This window comes from Rattus norvegicus, chromosome 8 (genome assembly GCF_036323735.1).
Source record: "Rattus norvegicus strain BN/NHsdMcwi chromosome 8, GRCr8, whole genome shotgun sequence".
NCBI classification, from domain to species: domain Eukaryota; kingdom Metazoa; phylum Chordata; class Mammalia; order Rodentia; family Muridae; genus Rattus; species Rattus norvegicus.
In genome coordinates this window covers 98,218,980-98,241,641 of record NC_086026.1, presented here as the reverse complement: position 1 = coordinate 98,241,641, position 22,662 = coordinate 98,218,980, and the positions used below count along the sequence as shown (strand labels likewise).

General features: G+C 39.7%; 1 protein-coding gene and 1 pseudogene across 15 annotated transcripts in view; one reads left to right on the top strand and one right to left on the bottom strand.

Moving 5' to 3' along the window:
* Snx14 (sorting nexin 14) overlaps nt 1-22,662 on the top strand; it is a 224,519-nt gene that overhangs the window by 36,646 nt on the left and 165,211 nt on the right. For 12 of the 15 annotated variants that reach the window (XR_010053970.1, XR_010053971.1, XR_005487837.2 and 9 more), the window contains exons 7-18: nt 1,487-1,571; nt 4,423-4,579; nt 6,416-6,491; nt 7,008-7,052; nt 7,142-7,222; nt 7,313-7,427; nt 8,363-8,518; nt 9,483-9,607; nt 9,787-9,845; nt 10,951-10,977; nt 13,243-13,375; nt 20,458-20,659. Coding sequence is in view for 8 of the 15 variants with exons in the window: in XM_039081534.2 (XP_038937462.1) it covers nt 1,487-1,571; nt 4,423-4,579; nt 6,416-6,491; nt 7,008-7,052; nt 7,142-7,222; nt 7,313-7,427; nt 8,363-8,518; nt 9,483-9,607; nt 9,787-9,845; nt 10,951-10,977; nt 13,243-13,375; nt 20,458-20,659 (1,261 nt within the window). In the remaining 7 variants the exon portion in view is untranslated. The remainder of the gene's footprint in view (nt 1-1,486; nt 1,572-4,422; nt 4,580-6,415; nt 6,492-7,007; nt 7,053-7,141; nt 7,223-7,312; nt 7,428-8,362; nt 8,519-9,482; nt 9,608-9,786; nt 9,846-10,950; nt 10,978-13,242; nt 13,376-20,457; nt 20,660-22,662) is intronic. The other 3 variants (XM_063265566.1, XM_039081536.2, NM_001108174.2) reach the window with 1 other exon arrangement.
* Nucleotides 16,104-19,120, bottom strand: LOC134480214 (myosin light polypeptide 6-like; annotated as a pseudogene).

Below are 22,662 nucleotides of genomic sequence, written 5' to 3'. Positions count from 1 at the left end.
TATACAATCAATTTCAGACTATTTTTGTTATCTGAAAAGAGACCTTGTGTGTTCGCCATAACACCCTATCTGCTCACATCACCAACAGTCATTCTGCTCCCTGTGTTTCTGGATATGTAAGATGTAAATGGAATCATTTAATACCTGTCCCTTTGTGGCATTTCATTCTCCTTGCATGATGTTTTCTAGATTAATTTCTATTGTTATATTGTAGCATATAGCTGCACTTTAGTTTTTGATGACTGAATATACTATAATTCATTATTTTTCAGTTGATGTATACTGGCTTACTTTCAGCTTAAGTCTCAGTAAGATTTATATTTTGATAGTTATGTTTTCATTAACCTTGAGTCTGTGTTTAAGAGTATAATTAAGTGCTTTGTGAGATAGAGCCCTCTGTTTCGTTCGTCCAGGAGCTGGCTGCCAGAATGTTTTCCGAAGTGGCTGCAACGTTTGCATTGCCACGCCTAGGTGTGTGAACATGCTCCTTCCACTTTCTTGCCAGAGTTAGTTACCCTCACTCTCTTTTGTTATTTGTACTCTTTTTTGAGGTAGGTTCTCCCTAATTGTTCCAAGTTAGCCTTAGACTTGTAGATCTCCTCTTGTAGTCATCCTCCTGGATGACTGGCATGTGTGGTCACGCCCTCTGCATCACTGTACTTACCTAGCCTTGGGCGAGTGAACAGTGCTATGTAACTGGTCTGCAGGGTCCTGATGCCAGGGATGCTGAGCATCCTTCCATTTGCTTATTGGCTGTGGTAGATCTTTAAAGAAATGTTCATTCAAATCTTTGCCTCCTAGTATTTATTTTATTTAAAGTAGACACTTTGTCTTAGAGTTTTACTGCTGTGAACAGGCACCATGACCAATGTAAGTCTTATAAAGGGCAGCATTCAACTGGGGCTGGCTTACAGGTTCAGAGGTTCAGTCTATTATCATCAAGGCTGGAGCATGGTAGCATCCAGGCAGGCATGGTGTAGGAGGAGCTGAGAGGTCTACATCTTCATCTGAAGGCTGCTAGCAGAACACAGGCTCCCGGACAGCTAGGAGTAGGGTATTAAAGCCCACACCTGCAAGGCCACACCTATTCTAACAAGGCCACATCTCCCAACAGTGCCATTCCCTGGGCCAGGCCTATACAAACCGTCACATACTTTAAAATTATGTATATTTTGTGATATAAATGATGTTAGACCATGTCAGTTTAGTATGGAATAAGTAAGACAAGATAGTTAACATGTCCACTATCTCAGATGTGTGTGTGTGTGTGTGTGTGTGTGTGTGTGTGTGTGTGTGTGTGTGGTGAGAGCAGTTTTGAAGTATAGCTGTGTAGTCTCTGCTATTACATATTCTAACCAATTATACCCCACTGTTCTGTTCTTGATTTTAGTCCTATTTAGCTCCATTCTGGTATTGTAAATAAAACGCCTTTGCCATTCCAATTTAGTAAGTATTTTTTAAGTCTTATTTTTGTTCATTTTTCTAGGTCGATATTCCATCTATTATAACCAAGAAACTATTAAAAGCAGCAATGAAACATATAGAAGTGATTGTTAAAGCAAGACAGAAAGGTAACACAGTTTTCTGTGGTAGTTGGAGAGATTTTGTTTATACATCAGCTTTCATTTAAAAATATATATGTGAGTACTTACTCATGCTATCTACAGAATCTTTGAGAATATCTTTAAAAAAAAAACAAACCAGTTTTTTTTTTTTTTTGATTGAAAACTGCCCTTTGGTCTGCTCTTATCACTCATGTCCCTTTCCTGGTTCTATGATTTCTGCAGTTTCAGAAAGTTCTAGATCTTCCTGTATATTACTACCATGTATCATGTTTGTTCTCCATAAAACAGTTCTTCTGTTAATTCCCTGCCTCTCCTTTTAAAGTTACTATAGGCCCTTTGCTGACATGATTTACACCGAACCTTGAATGAGGAAATGTTGACTAAGGACTTTCCTTGCTCTAAAATCAACCCTGGGAGCTGGGTGTGATAGTATATATTTTAAATTTTAGCATCCAGAAGGTTGAAGCAGGGGGCTCTCTATGAGTTTGAGGCTAGGCTGGTATTGGCAGCCATGACTACATAGTGAGATATTGTCTCAAAGCAACAGCAACAAAAAGAATTTTACCCTTGGGCTGGAGAGGTCGCTCAGTAATTAAGAGCACATATAGCTCTTGTAGAGGACCCAAGTTAACTTCTCATTAACCATGTCAGGAGGCTTACCACTTGCAGTCCAGCTCCAGGGGCTCCAAGGTCCTATTCTGAACTCTGAAGGCATTTGTACTTAAGTGCACATACCCACACACAAACACATACATATACACATAATTTAAAAATAATAGAAATAAATATATTTTGAAAAGAATTTTACCAAGAGAGATGGCTTAGAGGTTAAGAACATTGGCTACTCTTTCAGAGGAATTAGGTTCGATTCCAAGAACCCACAGAGTAGCTCATGGTCATCTGTAACTTTAATCCCAGGGTTTCCAGTGTCCCCTTCTGGCCTCTTTGGGTACAAGCCACATGAGTAAAAATTACTTTACCTTTAAAACACCTTGAAATGAATGAGCTTAAAAGATTTTACATTTGCATAGTATAATAATTTATTTATTCGATTGGTTTGATTTGAGACAGGGTCTTCTGTAGCTTGGGCTGGGTTTGAACTTGCTATGCACCCAATGCTGTAACTTCTGATTCTCTTGCCTTCACCTCCCTTGCATTGCAAGGATGCATCACCATGCCTGACTATAAAGTACATTAAAATCCCTGTCTTTTCACCGGCAAAAAATATACAAGAGGTGGCATCTTTGTAGCAGTTTTGTAAAAGGTGCTTTACTGTCAGAGGAAACACAGGACAAAGTGTGAGTAGTCTTGACTTTTCCTCAGTGTCAGACAGTCAGAATCACATCTATTTCAGACATGTTTCTTTCTTCTTGTTGTTTTAAATAGTCCATCTTTGTACTTGACTAGATATTCTTATCTTCCACACATTTAGTGGCTTTCAGCACCTTGTATAATATATTCTATTTAAATATTTTCATTATTTGTAGACAGTCTTCCAGCAACATAATTAATTTCTTCACTTCATCAAAAATCTGTAATAAATTATTCTTTCAACTGAAGATTTTATCCTAGCATGACAAAGTTTAACATATGAAAACAAATGCTTCTTTTATTTTTCTGAATAATACATTTCAGAAAGTCATATAACATCCTTCAATATACAGTGATAATTGCACAACAAGAAAGCTAGATTTCTCTTCTTCTGTCTTACTCAGACTTCCCTCAAACAACCTAACTCTCTTCCAGAGGTGAATGACAGACTGGTTTCTGTTTCTTAATAAGCAATAAAAAGCTAGTGCTCTTCTTCATCTTTTCTTTTAAGATTTTTTTATTTATATAAGTACACTTTTGCTGTCTTCAGACACACCAGAAGAGAGCATCTGATCCCATTACAGAGGGTTGTGAGCCACCATGTGGTTGCTGGGATTTGAACTCAGGACCTCTGCAAGAGCAGTCAGTGCTGCTCTTAACCACTGAGCCATCTCTCCAGCCCTTGCCTTCATCTTTTCAATGGTTACTTTTGGTTACTCAGTTATCTCTCTTGTATACTGTGATCTGGCTAAAAAGTGCAGCACCTAGCTGAACTTTTTCTGGATGATATTGATATAAAAATAGGAAAGAATTCTTTTGTCTACTAGGACATATTTTCTTTTTTTTTTTTTTTTCTTTTCTTTTTTTCGGAGCTGGGGACCGAAGGACATATTTTCTATAGTTCCCCTTGTCCCACTTAAGTCATTTGAAGTATGCAGAAGTCATGAGTTTAAATTCTTATTGCTCAGGGAAGGGGACTCAGAAAATGAGTTTATTCCAAAGTAAGTGTCTTAGTCAATGTTCTGTTGCTATGAATAGATACTAGAATCACAGGAACTCTTATAAAGGAAAACATTTAGTTGGGATTGACTCACAGTTCAGAGGTTTAATCTATTACCATCATGGCAGGAAGCATGGTGGCATGTAGGCAGACACATTGCAAGAGAAGGAGCTGAGAGTTTTACATCTGCATTGGTAGGGAGCAGGAAGAGAGACACTGGGCCTGGCTTAATTTTTGAAACATTAAAGGCCCTCCCAGTGACACTTCTCACAAGGCCACACCTCCTAATCCCTGTCAGATGTCACCACTTGCTAATGAACATTCAGATTAAGAGCCTGTGGGGTCATCCCTATTTAAACTACCATATAAGTAAGTCCATGGAGGAGGAGAAACTCTTCCTTTATGTCTTATTTCTGAAAAATTTTCCATTTGTATTCAGAAAGCAGGGGCTAGGAGAGGAATGATGTTACATGGTCTGTATGCTAATGGAAATAAAGTAATTTAATATATCATAACTCATTCAATATTTTTTATTGTTATTTATAGTAAAAAACACGGAGTATTTACAGCAAGCTGCTTTAGAAGAATATGGTCCAGATCTTCATGTGGCTTTGAGAAGTCGAAGAGATGAATTACAGTATTTAAGGAAACTTACTGAGTTACTTTTTCCTTATATTTTGCCTCCTAAAGCAACAGACTGCAGGTATAAATGCACTAGAAAATATCATGGTAGTATTGTATATGTATATAATGAATATATATAGCATATATTGTATGTGTATTACTGTTTTATTATGATAAGGCTTCACTAAAACTTCCCTACAAATTTCTGGTATGAATAGTTTGTCACTTGAGAATAGGTTGGTCAGATGTTAAAATGTCAATTTAGTTGCTGAGTATTTGAAGTGTGTTGTATGGCCTTAGAATTTGTTATTAAAAAACTGACTTTAGAAATCAAAGATAAATGAATGCAATTAATTTTATTTGAAATCCTTGTGCTTTATTTTCTTGGTGTTCCTTTTTAAAGACAAGCCCACTATGCTTCTTATAGACAGAAACCCTTAGGGCATACTCTGCAGACAAGTTTGGGTTTTAAGCTGTCCAGCTGGAAAGAGTAATTAGGGGGTCTGTCCTTCTGTTCCCCCTTCTGGAGAAGTGTACATGGATTTTGCCCATAAATTACCTCATTACCCTTACCCTGATAATTCTTAGAGGGAAAACTGTGGCTCATTCTTTCCTCTCTCTCCTCCTTTCTTTCTGCTCTACTCTATCCCCTCTCTATTCCATTCAGTTCATTAGACAGGGCCACACTATGTAGTGTTCCCTACCTGCTTTGTCTCCCGGGTTAGGATTGTAGGTCTTTGATACCACGCCCAGCTCAGCGATGTGCTTGAAATCACTAGATGATACCAAAATACATTTTGGCAGAGGTATTTTAGTGTTTTGATTAAGCTGTCTTTAGCTGGGTGTGCCCCTGTAATCTCCTGTATGTAGGTGCCTGAGCAGAGGGCACATTTGAAAATCCTTCTTGGGCAACATACTGAGCTCCTCCATTATAAAGAAGCCTTTAGTCTAATCTGTCTTATTAACTAACGTCTCCTTAGTCCTAGGGAGCGTGCTGTTGAATATACCCTTCACAAACAGTTTTCTGGTGTGCGTTGTTAAAGAGTAAAGCCAGGACCTTGTACGTGCTACTCAGTTGCTCATACATCTCCAGATGTAGACATGGATATATAAAGATATCAAAGATTCTAGAAGGAACAGTGCTCTGATGTCTTCCTACTCAGTCCCTCTCGTAAGAAAGTACTCATTTCCTTTAAACAGTAGTCCTTTAGCAAAAGAACACAAGTCCAAGTGTGTGATGCTACAGCAGAAGCCTTGTCTGGACACTTGTGAAAATGCAGAGCTGTATGGCCCATTCTTGTCCCACGGAATTTTAATCTGACTTTTTTGGATGGGCAGGTGTGTAATGCTCTTCCACTGAGCTATATTCCTAGCCCCATAATTTTCTCTTTTCTTTCCTTTCCTTCCCTTTCCTTTCCTTTCCTTCCCTTTCCTTTCCTTTCCTTTTCTTTTCTCTCCTTTTTTCTTTTCTTTTCTCTTCTCTTCTTTTCTTTTCTCTCTTCTCTTTCCTTCCCTTCTTTTCTCTTCTCTTCTTTCCTTTTCTTTTCTCTCCTTTTTTCTTTTCTCTTCTCTTCTTTTCTCTTCTCTTCTCTTCTTTTCTCTTCTCTTCCTTTCTTTTCTTTTCTTTTCTTTTCTGTCTCTACCTACCTACCTACCTACCTACCTACCTACCTACCTACCTAAAGGGTTTCATAGTACAGCCCTATACCTGGCCTGGAACTTGCTGTGTAGACCAGGTTAGCCTTGAACTAAGATCCAATTGCTTCTGCCTCCCCAGTGCTGGGATTAAAGGCATGTGCTATCATGTCCAGCCCCATAATTTCATTTTAATATGGTCTTTAGTTAGTTCAGAAGTCCTTGAAAATGAGGAACTCGTGTAAATCACTAAATATTGAATTATTGCTTCTATTTCCAGATCCCTGACATTACTTATAAGAGAGATTCTATCTGGTTCTGTGTTTCTTCCTTCTTTGGATTTCCTAGCTGATCCAGTAAGATTAAATTTTTTCTTTTTTCTTTTTATAAAATACACTTGAATTACTATTTGACCATTTCGTGTGTGTGGTACAGTGTTTTGAAATGTGTGCCTATTCAAGTGCCCATTACCATTACCTTCCAAAGTGTTGGTCTTAACAAAAGGAAACCCTGTAAACTGTACACTCACGAACAGTGATTCCTTATTCCCCCTTGAGTCCTTGGCTATTGTAAACATACTTTAGCATTCCTTTCCGTGTCAAGTCTCTGTAATAATCCTTTCTACGTGCGTGTCACATTTCACTTAATTATTCGTCCTTTGATGGACACTTTAACAGTTCTGACTTTGTTCAGAGAGCTACTACCTTTGACTCTAGTTCTTTAGGAGTCTTCTGTAATACATGTATACAAATATTTAGCCAGTCACTGTGCTGATTATTTTTCTAGCAAACTTGATAGTGTGAAAGTTCTGAGAATTCTTGGCAGAATGTAACAATGGCTTGTTTTGACCCGTGTCTCTTCCTTCCCGTTAGGATACCGTCAATCATTTGCTTATCATCTTCATAGATGACAGCCCTGTGAGTATTGAGCATACTGCGACACTCGGAACTGTGTGTACCAAGTCTAGTGTGAATTTTACTGAATTGATAATCCTGTTTCTTTAAAGCCTGAAAAAGCAACTGAGCCAGCTTCCCCCTTGGTTCCATTCCTGCAGAAATTTGCTGAACCTAGAAATAAAAAACCATCTGTGAGTGTTTTCAGCATTAATGTTTTAAGGTAACAGTTTTAGGATACATTTATGTATCTTTAACTTATTCTTCCTCTCCGTTGTGACAAGGTGCTGAAGTTAGAATTGAAACAAATCAGAGAACAACAAGATCTTTTGTTTCGCTTTATGAACTTCCTGAAACAAGAAGGAGCCGTGCACGTCCTGCAGTTCTGTCTGACTGTTGGTGAGGCTTCGTGCGCATTTCACTAGTGACTTCTTCACGCTTCTTAGTGCTTTGGGTATTTAGAGCAGATCTGATGTCCCAGACTAAATTTCATCTGCTAGGTATTTGGAGAGTGACTGCATTTCTCCAGCTGTCTATTCCTTTCTAGGTGGGGCATGACCCTATCATTGCCTGCAGTCAGATCCTAGCAGCAGAAAAGAATCTCTAAAAATCCAACATAGTGATGCTGTGTGAAAGACCACACAGTCCAAATCAGCACCACTTTGTCATCATTGTTAGGAGTGCCAAGCTGTGATATCACTCATTGGAGTCGTGAGAAATTCTATGAGCTGTATTTTCATTATTACTTTGTGAGCTATCAGATTTTAAAATATTGAAAGACTTTGGTATAAGAAACTAATCCAATATGTTCTTTATAGAAAATTTTATAAATACGCTTACTATTCTGTTGTAGCAAATTTGTATTGCAAACCATTTTTATATATTTTATATTAACATAAAAATCTTGTTGAATTTGTTTTTTTCTGAATATTCTATTCTCAAGTCCTTTTCTTTTTTTTTTTTTTTTAAAGATTTATTTATTTATTATATATGAGTACACCACAGCTGTCTTCAGACGCACCTGAAGAGGGCATCAGATCTCATTATAGATGGTTGTGAGCCACCATGTGGTTGCTGGGATTTGAACTCAGGACCTCTGAAAGAGAAGTCAGCGCTCTTAACCACTGAGCCATCTCTCCAGCCCTCAAGTCCTTTTCTAAAAGCTTAAAATACTTTGTTGAATTTGTTTTTTTCTGAATATTCTATTCTCAAGTCCTTTTCTAAAAGCTTAAAATACTTTGATTGTATTTTCTGCTTTTAGTTAGAATACAAATATGAAATTTTTATGAAAGCATTTATATTAACTTTTTTCTTAATCTTTCTCTGATTTGTAGAGGAATTTAATGATAGAATTTTGCGGCCAGAGTTATCAAACGATGAAATGCTCTCTCTGCATGAGGAATTGCAGAAGATTTATAAGACATACTGCTTGGACGAAAGTATTGACAAAATCCGGTTTGATCCCTTCATTGTAGAGGAGATCCAAAGAAGTAAGTCAGTCAGTGAGGACAATGTGGGTAGGCAGCTTCGTTTTCTTCAAAGAGTAATTTACACGTTTATTTATTTGAGTGAGGGTCCTCTCACTATACAGGCCTGGATAGCCTCGAATTCACTTTATTATAGACCAGATTGGCCTCAAACTCAGAGATTTGTCTGCCTCTGCCTCCCTGTGCTGGGATTAAAGCATGAGTCACCATACCTGGCATTTATTCCTTTAATTATTTTCAAGTGTGTGTGTGTGTGTGTGTGTGTGTGTGTGTGTGTGTGTGTGTGTGTCTGTGTGTCTGTGTGTCTGTGTGTCTGTGTGTCCGAGTGTGTACATGCGCACAGGGGCCCTTGGAGGGCAGAGGCTTTGGAGCCCTCCAGTACTGATGGTTGTGAGCTGCCTACATGGTTTGGTAGCTGAACTCCAGTCCTTTGCAAGAGCAGTCATTCACTCTTGAGTGCGTCACATACATTTTAGTCACTCCAGCAGCTGTTAAGATGCTTAAAAAAGGACATAGATACTTAGAGCTCTCTTATACACTTTCTTAGTGTAAAAAGTGTTTTTCACACACTTACTTTACTGACAAGATTAAAGCTTTGAGGAAGAGAAGTGTTCACTCTAAACATAACTGAGGCAGGCATAAAGTGAATGTCTGTAATCTTAGCACTGGAGGTGGAGGCAGGAAGATCCTGTGTTCAAGGACAGCCTACACTACAAGGAAGTTCCACTTGAGTCTGGCTGCCTTCTGGGACCCTGACACTCAAGAGTCCATAAACTAAAACAACTCATGGAACTAATGTTTCTCCTAGCTGGAGGTGGATTCTCCTCATTTCTCTTTCTAGTACGATTTCCTGTGTAGGAGTTTCTATTAACATAGTTTGCATGTTTGTTCCACATAGTGAAATTTAAATGAATGTTACATTTCTGTTATTCAGAAATAATGTGTACAATTGAATTATTTTAAATAGTTGCTGAAGGCCCATACATAGATGTTGTGAAGCTGCAAACTATGCGATGTCTTTTTGAAGCATATGAGCATGTTCTTTCCCTCTTGGAGAATGTGTTCACCCCTATGTTCTGCCACAGCGACGAGGTAAGCCAGGCTTCCCACAGAGGACTTGAGATACTTCAGAGTGGCCCAGATAGTGTTGGGTAAATGATTTAAGTAGTAAAATAAATTTTTAAAAAAGCAAGATTAAAGAAAGATAAAGTAGTTTATTTCAATGTCAAGTACTGGTTTTGTTAATCCTAATTGGGTTTATGGTTTTCAAGTATTTCAGGCAACTCTTAAGAGGTGCAGAATCGCCCACACGAAATTCCAAATTCAATAGGTAGGTATATTTACCTCTGGGTATGTACTGGTTTAACTTGCTGTTGCCGACTATTATCTGATAGCATTGTCTTTATCAACTGTTTGCATGAATGAACTCCACCTGCTAGATGAATGTCAGTCAAAGGCTTCAGTGGTGGAAAGCCCTCTTTGCCCCTTTGAGAACACCTGATATCTTTTGCCCACCTTTTTCTAGTTTTAAAATATAAAAAAGGCAGATTGGACATATAGATAATTATACAGCCATTTAAGGTATGTTTTTACCTAACTTTATAGTTAGCTGTCACACTTAAGAGAACTCTGCTTCTCTGATGCTCAATGCATCTCTTACCTAAATGGAATCATTACAAGAGTTTACTAACTCTTCTAATTCGAAATTAAATTGGAAATTTAGAGTAGCCAGAAAATTTGCTGTTAAATGACTGAAAGTATTTAAAGTAGTTTTTATTTTTTGATTTGTTTATATTTTGTTTACTTCTATTTTAAACTTTTAGTGCAGATAGCTAATTCTGACCCACCTTATTGTGTATTCAAAGCACAGTTCTGTAGGAATGTATTTTTTAGCTTCAAGTATTTAAACGGTTGTGTTGTGTTGTTTGTTTGCTTGGGGTTGAATCTAGGGCATCATGCATACTAGGCAAACTATTACTATTGATGTTCTTAGCCCCTCTAAGGCACCATGCCTGGAAAACCACTCATTTTTACCTCAAGCTAAAAATGTGTTAAGACTCATAAATGTCCATCTAACATGGACACAATTCTGTACTGAAAAATCTGAGCTTGTGTTTGTTAGTTTAGTCTCTGTCTATTTTCTGCTGGGTCAAATGGTATAGGTAAGGAAAAGAACGTGCTGAATGATTTCCTTACATACTGTTTCAGAAACATTAGTAATCTCGATCATGTACACCCAAACAGCCACAAGCTGTTCTTTCTTCCCTGTATTTGGTACTCATAAGGATTTCTTCCTTTTGCAAAGGTGAATGCTATCCACTTGTATAACTTTGAAACTTTGTTTGATTTTGTATTCTAAAGTGAAACATATTTAATGTCTGGGCTTTCTCTTTCTCCTCCTCTCCTCATATAATCTCACATATCTGATATTGCAGAGGTAGCCTAAGTTTGGATGATTTCCGGTAAGTCTTGAGCATGTGATTCTTTTTTACAGCATAAATTGTCTGTTTTAATCTAGAGCGTTCACTTCATGCAACCTAGGTGCAACTAAAAAGGAAAAATAGGAAGCACAGTGATGTCCCTGTCTTTATACAAATTATTTAGAATAAAGTTTTTAAGTGAATGTCTACTTCGGTTTTAGGACACTCCCCTCCCCTCAACTTCCCCTACTCCCAATTTCTCTTTGTAGCCCTGGCTGTCTTGGAACTTGTTCTGTAAACTGGGTTGGCCTTGAATTCAGAGATCCACCTGCCTCTGCCTCTTGAGGGCTGGGATTAATGGTGTGCACCACCACTGCCTGGCTCTTAGGAATATTTTTGAAATAATAATATATAATTATGAAATAAGATGTTCTGATATTACTAAGATATTTTTATTATTTATTTACCAGTGTCTTTTTTTTTTTTTTTTTTGGTTCTTTTTTTCGGAGCTGGGGACCGAACCCAGGGCCTTGTGCTTTTACCAGTGTCTTTTAAGACTGGTTAACTCCCTTTAGGGATAAGAAGGGTTGCTGAATAATTTTTAGAATTAATTGTAATTTAAAGCGCTGTGGGTTTTACCTTTGCCACAGGTAAATATAATGGTATTTCTGTGGCTCTAGGCATAATCACAGATGAGACTTTTGAAAAAAGTTATAGTTTGAAACCTATATTGTTTTATAATCTCTAAATCCTAGAGACTGGAGTGGTCTGTGTAGGGTCTAGAAATTTTAGTATTTTTATTTTCATCCAGAAATAATATGGTCATCAGAGCTTGTAATACTAAAACTTTTACTTAAAAAATAAGCCTGCATGCTTGCTTTTTAACTGCATGATTGTTTAGATAAAAATAGTCTAGCTTGTTTTTAGTACTATTTGTGACTTACTAATAGTTTTCGATCTTTAAAATAAGTTTGATTTGTTACAAAGACATGATCTTGAAGTATGAAATGATCTTGTTACAGTAAGTGTGGTATCTTTGAAACGTGATCCATTTTTTTTTATATCTCTAGTTGTTGAATTATTGCAAAAGATACGTTTTTATATAGGAATAGTAACTTCTGTTGAGTTAAAATATTCTAAGCAAATGGTCAGGTTTTACAATAGTCTCTGGTTGGATCTTTGGTGGTGGTAGCACTCAAATTTTAAATTAGATAAAAGTTAACCGTTTGTTTTACCAGAACAGAGCATTTGGCTCTAATGGGTCAGTTTTGCTGCTTTTGGTCTTTCCTTTTTTTCTTTCTAGCTATTTCTGCTTTTGGAAATTCATATTTGAAAAAAATTGTAAAACTAGTGTTTAATATTTATGGCAGAACAGGCTGCCTGCTTGGGACTGTGCATGCTTTTCTTCTTTCCATCACTGCTGACCTTTCTCCCTGGCATCCATCCGTCTGTCTGTCTGTCTGCCTGCCTGCCTGCCCACCCATCTATCTTCTATCTTCCTTCCTTCCTTCCTTCCTTCCTTCTTCCTTTTCTTTTGTATTACTTTGAAGCCAAGTATATTTATTTTATACCTGATTCCCTTTTGAATATGAGATTATAAAACTGAACTTACTTTAGCATTTGTTATAGAGGTGAATTTTTTTATTAAGCTTTATCTGAAAAATGTGATAGGAAGATTATAGTTTTATAATTTTATATTGTATTATTATTTTAGTGATTCAGTGCTTCTAAGTCAGTGGTTTTCAATCTGTGGACCACAACTCCTTTGACAAGCCTCTATCTCAAATATTTACCTTACAATTCATGACAGTAGCAAGTTACAGTTATGAAATGGGAATGGGTATAATTTAAGGTGGGTGGGAGTCAGCGCAACATGAGGAACTGTATTAAGGGTTGCAGCATAGTAACATTGAGAACCACTGCTCTAAATAGATGTACAGATTTTAAAAATTGCTTGACAGATTCATGCATGTGCATATTCTGACAAAATTCTGTGGTAATGAAAACTGTGTACCAGTAGGGGGCTATCTTTCAAAATTTTAGTTCAGTTAAGGTTTTGAAGTTAGCATTAGCTAAATTTCAAATGTTTGTCAGTAAACTCTGTCTCATGAATTTATACAAGGAATTTAATATTCTAACAGATTTGGCTCCTGGATGTTGAGACTTAATCAGTAACTGAAAACTCTAAACTTTGTTAATCTTCCTCCACTTTACCATTTTAAAGCTAGTTAGCTTTTTCTTTGATACTGTATGTAGTAGATGCTGATAATTTGCTATATACCTGATGCGTATTTGTTTAATATTTAGAAGCACACAAAAAAGAGGAGAATCGTTCGGAATCAGCAGAATAGGCAGCAAAATTAAAGGTGTATTCAAGAGCACCACCATGGAGGGGGCAGTGCTGCCTAGTTACGGCGTGGCTGAAGGCGAAGATGACTTTGTGAGTGAGAATTCTTCAGTGAAAAAGTTCACTTCAGCACGCGTGCAGTTTTCTGGTTACTATAGCACTAAGTGTGGGTGTGCTAGCTCGTATTTCCTGTCTTTTATTTTCTCCCTTCAGGCTTCCTTTGTGTGTACATGTTCATTCTTTTTTTTTTTTTTTAAATTTTATTTTTAATTTTTTTATTATTATTTTTTTTTTATTAACTTGAGTATTTCTTATATACATTTCAAGTGTTATTCCCTTTCCCGGTTTCCGGGCAAACATCCCCCTCCCCCCTCCCCTTCCTTATGGGTGTCCCCCTCCCAACCCTCCCCCCATTGTCGCCCTCCCCCCATAGTCTAGTTCACTGGGGGTTCAGTCTTAGCAGGACCCAGGGCTTCCCCTTCCACTGGTGCTCTTACTAGGATATTCATTGCTACCTATGGGGTCAGAGTCCAGGGTCAGTCCATGTATAGTATTTAGGTAGTGGCTTAGTCCCTGGAAGCTCTGGTTGCTTGACATTGTTGTACTTTTGGGGTCTCGAGCCCCTTCAAGCTCTTCCAGTTCTTTCTCTGATTCCTTCAACGGGGGACCTATTCTCAGTTCAGTGGTTTGCTGCTGGCATTCGCCTCTGTATTTGCTGTATTCTGGCTGTGTCTCTCAGGAGCGATCTACATCCGGCTCCTGTCGGTCTGCACTTCTTTGCTTCATCCATCTTGTCTAATTGGGTGGCTGTATATGTATGGGCCACCTGTGGGGCAGGCTCTGAATGGGTGTTCCTTCAGTCTCTGTTTTAATCTTTGCCTCTCCCTTCCCTGCCAAGGGTATTCTTTTTCCTCATTTAAAGAAGGAGTGACGCATTCACATTTTGATCATCCGTCTTGAGTTTCGTTTGTTCTAGGGATCTAGGGTAATTCAAGCATTTGGGCTAATAGCCACTTATCAATGAGTGCATACCATTTCTGTGATTGGGTTAGCTCACTCAGGATGATATTTTCCAGTTCCAACCATTTGCCTACGAATTTCATAAACTCGTTGTTTTTGATAGCTGAGTAATATTCCATTGTGTAGATGTACCACATTTTCTGTATCCATTCCTCTGTTGAAGGGCATCTGGGTTCTTTCCATTTTCTGGCTATTATAAATAAGGCTGCGATGAACATAGTGGAGCACGTGTCTCTTTTATATGTTGAGGCATCTTTTGGGTATATGCCCAAGAGAGGTATAGCTGGATCCTCAGGCAGTTCAATGTCCAATTTTCTGAGGAACCTCCAGACTGATTTCCAGAATGGTTTTACCAGTCTGCAATCCCACCAACAATGGAGGAGTGTTCCTCTTTCTCCACATCCTCGCCAGCATCTGCTGTCACCTGAGTTTTTGATCTTAGCCATTCTCACTGGTGTGAGGTGAAATCTCAGGGTTGTTTTGATTTGCATTTCCCTTATGACTAAAGATGTTGAACATTTCTTTAGGTGTTTCTCAGCCATTCGGCATTCCTCAGCTGTGAATTCTTTGTTTAGCTCTGAACCCCATTTTTTAATAGGGTTATTTGTTTCCCTGTGGTCTAACTTCTTGAGTTCTTTGTATATTTTGGATATAAGGCCTCTATTTGTTGTAGGATTGGTAAAGATCTTTTCCCAATCTGTTGGACATGTTCATTCTTATCATTGGTTTTGTAGTTTCGGTGAACTTACCCCATTAAAACCCTTTCCTTGGGGTTGGGGATTTAGCTCAGTGGTAGAGCGCTTGCCTAGGAAGCGCAAGGCCCTGGGTTCGGTCCCCAGCTCCGAAAAAAAGAACCAAAAAAACCCCCAAAAAACCAAAAAAAACCAAAACCCTTTCCTTAGACCCCCTTGTTGCTTACTACAGAAAGTAAGCAAAGGCATTTCTAGTAGTCAGACAATTCACTACTCTGTGTGTGTGTGTGTGTGTGTGTGTGTGTGTGTGTGTGTGTGTGTGTGTGTGTGTTGGAGTGCACATGTGTATGGAGTGGGTGCATGTGTATGTGTATGTATGTTTGTATGGATATGTGTGTACATGTGTGTGGAGGCTAGAGGACTAAGGAAAGTGCCATTCATCAGGCATGGTGCACCGCTTTGTTTTCCACCCTGAGAGTGTGTGTATGTGTTGTACATGTGAGGACAACTTGGCAGGAGTCACTTCTCTCCTTGCCACCATGTGAGTCCTGGTGATCACCAGGCTTAGCAGCAAGCCCCTTTATAAGGCATCTTCCTCCCTCCGTCCCTCCCTCCCTCCCTCCCTCCCTTCCTTCCTTCCTTCCTTCCTTCCTTCCTTCCTTCCTTCCTTCCTATGTATTTGAGACAAGGTCTCTCACTGACCTGATCTCATCAAGTAGGTTAGACTGACATGCCATTGAGACCCAAGGATCTGCAAATGTCTCCCTCCCTAGTGTGGGGACTATAAGCCTTCACCACTGTGCACAACTTTTTTTCTTTTTTTGTAAACAGAATTTGTCACTCTGGCATAGTGGTGCATACCTTTTATCCCATTACTCAGAAGGCAGAGCCAGGGAAATTTCTAAGTTTGAGACTATCGTGGTTGTACAGAGTGAGTTCCAGGACAGACAGAGCTACATAGTGAGGCCCTGTCTCAAAACAGACACAAAAATCAGTCAGTCAGTCAGTCAGTCAGTCAGTCAGTCAGGGTCTGTCTTACTGTGTAGCCCTGGCTGGCCTGGTTCTCATTATGTAGAGTCAGGTTGGCTTTGCCTGGCCTCTCGAGTGCTGGGACTAACAGCATAGGAAACCATGCCTGGTTCGCAGGTCTTTTATACAGGTTCTGTGGATTTAACTTAGGTTCTTTTGCTTGCTAGGCAGGCACTTCCTTGAAAGAGGTCCTTGAAAGAGGCATCCCGCTAGCCCTTCACTGACTTTTCACTGGGCTTTTGTTTCAGTCCTGATGTTATCTCTTCCCAGCCGTACACTTCAGGGTTGTTTGTGTTTTTTTTTTTTTTTGGTTCTTTTTTTTTCGGAGCTAGGGACCAAACCCAGGGCCTTGCGCTTCCTAGGTAAGCGCTCTACCACTGAGCTAAATCCCCAGCCCCTGTTTGTGTAGTTATTAGAAGCCTTAATTTCCCACAGCTTACACTGTGGAACTTTAGGCTCCAGGCCTCATCCTAGGCCGTTTGACAAGACACCTCGTTCACGTGTATTTGTACTTCCCTCCTCCTGCTTTTGTGCCTTTCTGTGACTTTGCACATGCAGTCCCACTTCATGGTTCTTTTCTTCTATTCTCTACACAGAAAACTTGACAATCACCTTTTAAAATTCACCTGATGTTCATAAACCTTTCCTTAAGCTACCAATAGAACCAAGCATTTTCTCTTTGTGCCCTTAATACTGTTATTGTTATTATTATTTTGAATATATTATTTGATTATCACATGGCGATTTTACAAATTTATAGTATAGAGTATAAGCAATATATATGTGTAAGTGATCCATATATGTAGGTGCATGTGTGGAGGCCAGAGCACTAAGGTGCCATTTATCAGGCATGGTGCACTCTGTGATCAGGGTAATTGGTATGCCTGACTCCTGATGCTTTTCTTTTTTCATTTTGAAAACATTCAAGATATTCTGTAAAAGTAACTTTTATTCACCCGATTTAATTTCATTGTGACCTCTGAGGCCCACTGCCCCCATCTGCTAACCTAGGCCTAGTCTTGGAGGCTGCTGGCCTCCGTACAATGTACTCTAGGCCTAGAATGTTTTCAGCCTCCGAGACTCACTGCTGAACAAGCTCACCCTTTCCAGCTCTTTCTGAGCTCTAGTTAGCTGGTAACTCATCTGTTCTGGCTCTAAACTCTTCTTCAAACTGACTGATTCACGTTGGTTTCTCCCGCTTTTGGCTGAGTTGCTCTGCGTGGCCTCACACTAACTTTGCCAATCTGCTGTAATCTTCTGGGTCCTCATTCTCTGGCTGGTTCTGTCTTCACCTGTGTCCAGCTTGTTTTGTCTGCCACCTGTCTCTGTACACCTCTCCCAGTAAGACTGTCCCCCTTCTCGGCACTGCTCTCTTCTAAGTAGCTTCCCTTTCCTCTCTCTTCTCATGAGAGCTGGGCATTTCCTAGTCTCAAATTTTTCTCTGATTTGTTACTTTGCCACTCAATTAGTCATCACTTTCAAGCATGGCTGCTTTCTTCTACAAATTAATTTTATCTTCTTTATTTGGGATTAAAGGTGAGTACTAAGGGCGTGCCTGTATACCAGTCAGAGTAGCCATGTTGCTGGATTAAAATCCCACTACAATGTTCTGAACTAGTTATTTTGAAGTGATTATTAGTGAACATAGTCAAGTCACTGTATTATTTCCAAAGAAAGCACAAGTGGGAGGGTACTAAGGATGATGCTACTTAGAGTTTAGAAGACGGAGTAGGCCATACCGCTGATCTATCACTGGCCACACACAATACTGTGCTGGTTAGGAGCTGTGGGACCTTGAGACTCGTTTCCTGGGAATTGCTAGTCTCCCTGGCTTGTGATTTGAAAAGTCAAAATGATATTTGGCAGTGATACCTGCTTGTTATGTGAGTTTAGGCAAATTGCCTAGTTTTGTTGTGGTTTCCTTCCTTTACAATGTGAAAGGGGACCTTCCTGTCTGTCATACTTGGGGTACAGTTAGGGAATCAGTCTGTATGAGGCAGTAAGAACAGTCCTTTCCTGTAGTAAGCACTGTGCCCACTCTACCACACTGTGCATGTTGGAGCACACTACCAAGGCTCATAGATATACCATAGCTGTGTGGACACGAGATACGGTTATATATCACTTAGGTAACTGCCTAAGGAATGAAAGCCTGGTTTGTAAGATTGTGTCAGGCTGAGGCAGGAGAATCGTGTTCAAGGCCAACCAGAGCTGAAGTGAGACCTTGTCTCAAAATAGCAATGGCAAAATTATTGGAACTATCTATCTGAAAATATGCTTTTTGTCCAAGTTCAAAACTAATTTACTGATAAATTTCTGGAACCTAGTATAACCTTCAATAACCTGACAGGTAAGTGCATATTGGAAAGGTAAACATAGGAGACTTTACTCTTCCCCCCTCCCCCCCCCCCTCTCTCTCTCTCTTTCTTTCTTTTTTTTTTTTTTTTTTTTTGCAAAGAGAGCAAATTTTATTTGGTGAAGGCAAACATCATCCAAAAGAAACCAGACGGGCAAGGCGCTGTGATAAGGGAGCCTCTGGGGCCACACAGGAATCTCACACTGGGCAAGGAGCAGGCTCAGGGTACATAAATGTCCTCAGCCATTCAGCACCATCTGGACGAGCTCTTCATAGCTGATGCAACCGTCGCTGTCCTCATGCCCTGCCATCTCTGCTTCTTCCTCTGCCATCTTCTCGCCCAGTGTGACTAGGACATGACAGTGCCGTTCCCTTCCTTGTCAAGCACACAAAGGCCTTTAACAAAATCCCCGTAGGTTCCCTGGTGCTTGCTCTTGGCCACGGTCTGTAGTGTGGGCAGGAAGTGCTCAAAGTCCAGCACCTTCACACTCATCTCATCGCTCTTGGGGTTCCCAGGACCTTGAGCACCTCTGTGTTGGTAGAGTTCTGGCCCAGGGCCCACATCACATCCCCGCACTGGCTGTACAGGGTCTTGCCGTTGCCCGTTTGGTCAAACAACTGGAAAGCCTCCTTGAATTGTGTGTTCTGGTCCTCAGTGAAGTCACACGTCTTGGCTGCTGAGCTCTGCGGGACCTTTTTCTTGACTTTTACTATTTCTTAGGTTGAGAAGCTCAGCTAGCCTTTTATTTCTGTCAGCTTTACTTCCCACAGTCTTTGAAACAAAACAAAACAAAAAATACTTAGTTTCCTTTATTAACATTTTGCCTAGGTATTGTGGTATCTACCCATAATCTCGGCATCCTCCTGAAGCCAGCCTAGGCCATGTGGCTTAGATACCCTGTCTTAAAAAGCAGACACATAAATCAGATGAATGTATTATTTATACTAATTGTCCCCTTTAACATAACATGACTAATAGATGTCTAGGTGCCCAGAGACTCAGAAAGATGTAAATGAACTATGCTTATAGGTAGTTCTTTTTAAAAGGAATTATTTTGCTTTTAGATATTAAATGAAATTATAGACGTTTGTGATTTTAGAAGCAAGGAGATAAGAAATCTAAATTCACCAGGAATGGTAATCCAAGCACTTAGGAGGCAGAAGCTAATGCATCTATGTGAGTTCAAGGTCATCCTGGTTACATGCAGTTCCAGAACAGCCAGGGTTGTTCCACATACAGAAAACAAAGGTGGGGGAGCACCTTATAGAAGGAGGGGGGGGGGATGGGATAGAGGGTTTCCAGAGGGGAACCAGGGAAGGGGATAACATTTGAAATGTAAAGAAAATTTCTAATAAAAGAAAAGAAAAAAGAAAAAAACCTAATTCTGTAGAAGTACATTTTTTTCCAAATTGTATCTTCTTTACTGTTACAGTGACTATATTTAGACTGCCTTTTCTGTTTAAAATATTAGTTGAAGTAAATGTTTTCAGGAATAGAGTTACTTTTCAAAATTGTTTCATGGGTCATTGCAGAAATACATTGCCAAACTTGAGAAAGGCTGTGCTACCATGGGGCAGGCATACGTCACAGGTGCAGCTCATCTGTGTCACTGCATCAAGGCGTGGGGTCATCTGTGAACCTCTGTACTCTGACCTGAAGGATTTTTATTTATCTTCATATTTGAACTTTTTTATTTGCCTCTTTTAAATATTTGCCACCATCTCTGATGTGCCTCCTCTCTACTTCCTTTTATACTTTGGCCACAAATGATATGCAGCACGGGGGTCATGCTGAGAGCTTGCTCAGTGTACCAGTTTTAAAGTTAATTAATTAGCTAATTAATTAATTAATTTTATGCCAGACCACAGTTTTCTTTCCCCCCTCTCCTCCTAGTCCCCTCCTCTACTCCTCCTCTACCCAAGTTTAACATTTTATCTTTACTTTTCATAAGAAAATTCTATATCACCTATTTTCCTAAGTTAAAGAAATCAAATTAATCCACTACTTGACGGTCGTCTCGCATGCTATAGTGTAGGATGTATGGGAAGCATGAGTTCAGCATGGTAACCTTTTCCAGATTGAAGAAGGAATTGTGGTACTGGAGGATGACTCTCCTGTAGAAGCCGTGAGCACACCTAACACTCCTCGGAACCTCGCCGCGTGGAAAATTAGCATTCCGTATGTAGACTTTTTTGAGGATCCCTCCTCTGAAAGGAAGGAGAAGAAGGAGAGAATTCCTGTGTTTTGTATTGATGTTGAAAGAAACGATAGGCGAGCAGGTAAAAGTTCTGAGCCTTTTTAAGATGTCCATGTGTCTGTCTTTACTGAGTGTAAACTTGTTGTGTGTAACTATTGATCGTGTCCAGAACAGACACAGAATGAAAGCTTACTGTTTCCTGGGTCACCTGTTATCACTTAGCTCATTTGTTCAGCCCACACTGAATGGGTTCCTGATAGGTACCTTAGAGCCCAACAAGGAATCTTACATGAAGTTCTTTTATTATTTTGCTTTTTTTTTTTTATCTTTATTAACTTGAGTATTTCTTATTTACATTTCGACTGTTATTCCCCTTCCCGGTTTCCAGGCCAACATCCCCCTAACCCCCGCCCTCCCCTTCTATATGGGCTTCCCCTCCCCATCCTCCCCCCCATTACTACCCTCCCCCAGCAATCACGTTCACTGGGGGTTCAGTCTTGGCAGGACCAAGGGTTTCCCCTTCCACTGGTGCCCTTATTTTGCTTTTTAAGATTTATTTATTTTTATCTTGTGTGTTAGAGTTTTGCCTGTATGTTTATATGTATGTGCCTGGCCTATAACTGGAGTTACGAGTGGTTATAAACCACCCTGTGGGTGCTGGGAACCAAACCCGGGTCATCAGGAAGAGCAGCCAGTGGTGGCAGCCACTGAGCCCTGTCTCTGGTCCTTCTTCTTACTGTTTGGTTGCCATCATCATTAATTATTGTGCTTAGTTATTATTGATACATTTACCACTACACTGAATATTACATGAACTTACTTACCACAGTAGTGTGTATGTAAGTAGATGGCCCACATAGAGAGGTCACTGTGGACATTGGTCTTCCTTCTACCCTATGGTTCCCAGCTATCAAGCTTGGGTCATCAGCTGTCCTGAGCCGTCTCTCCAGCTCTTGTATCATACCAGTTTTAACAGCCTTTTCATTCCACATTCTTTTCTTTGAATTTTAACCATTTTTTAAATTTAGTTTTTCGTACAATATATTTTGATCATGTGTTTTCCCCTCCCGCATCTGTCCCACCTTCCTACTCCCACCCCACTTTGTCAATGGCTAAATAGAATTGCATGAATCATGATTAGACACAACTCTCCCAATTGTCTTCCTTTTTGCTGTCTGTCCTTTGACTGTCTCAGGTGTGGTTGTAATCGAGAAGTGGATAGCACTGACAGCACAGTAACCATTGCCACTCGGCTTGGTTGAGTGTAAAAGGAAACACATCCAGTGTAAAAGGGCACACAAAGTCTTGAACATTTTAGGACTGACAATAGAAACTTAAACACTCAGGAAGGGGAAGCGTCTGTAAGGTAAGAAAGGGAACGGCAGCGGTTTTTAGACTACGTTAACTGAGTAGCAGTGAAACTAATTCTAGATCAGGAACACGGAGTACAGAGTGAGGAGCAGATGATTCCCAGTAGCTGGCTGTGGTGCTTCCTGTCATAACTATGTAGCAGGCAGGCTCTGACTCGGTCCAGGTCAGGGGCAGTGTTTATTTAATGATGGCACAGCAAGGTCATTGTCCTGACTGTACTCTGATTTGTGCTCGGGGCCTCATGTGGACTGGCCATATACTGACTTTTTGGACAAACATTTTTAATTTCTATGCCCTATTTTTAAAAATTTGGCCTAATAATTAAAATGTAAACCAAGTCTAAAAAGCAACTGTTGTCATGAGCATTACAGAGGCCTCAGGAGGCATGACCTGCGTTTTCAACCTTTGCTGCACTGATTTCTTTGGGCAGGGAAGTTGAGTTTCCAGGTCTTACAGGCTGGTGAAATGACTCAGGGTAAGAGAAGGTGCTTGCTGCCAAGTTTGGCAGCCTGACTTAGAACTCTGAAACCCACGTGTAGAAAGAGAAAATTGACTCCCAGAAGCTGTCTTCTGCTTAGGAGACAGACACAGAAACAGGCAGATCTCTTGAGTTTGAGACTAGCTTGATATACAGAGCAAGTTCCAGAACAACCAGGACTACACAGAGAAACCCTGTTCTCAAGAAACCAAAAAAAAAAAAAAAAAAAAAAAAAA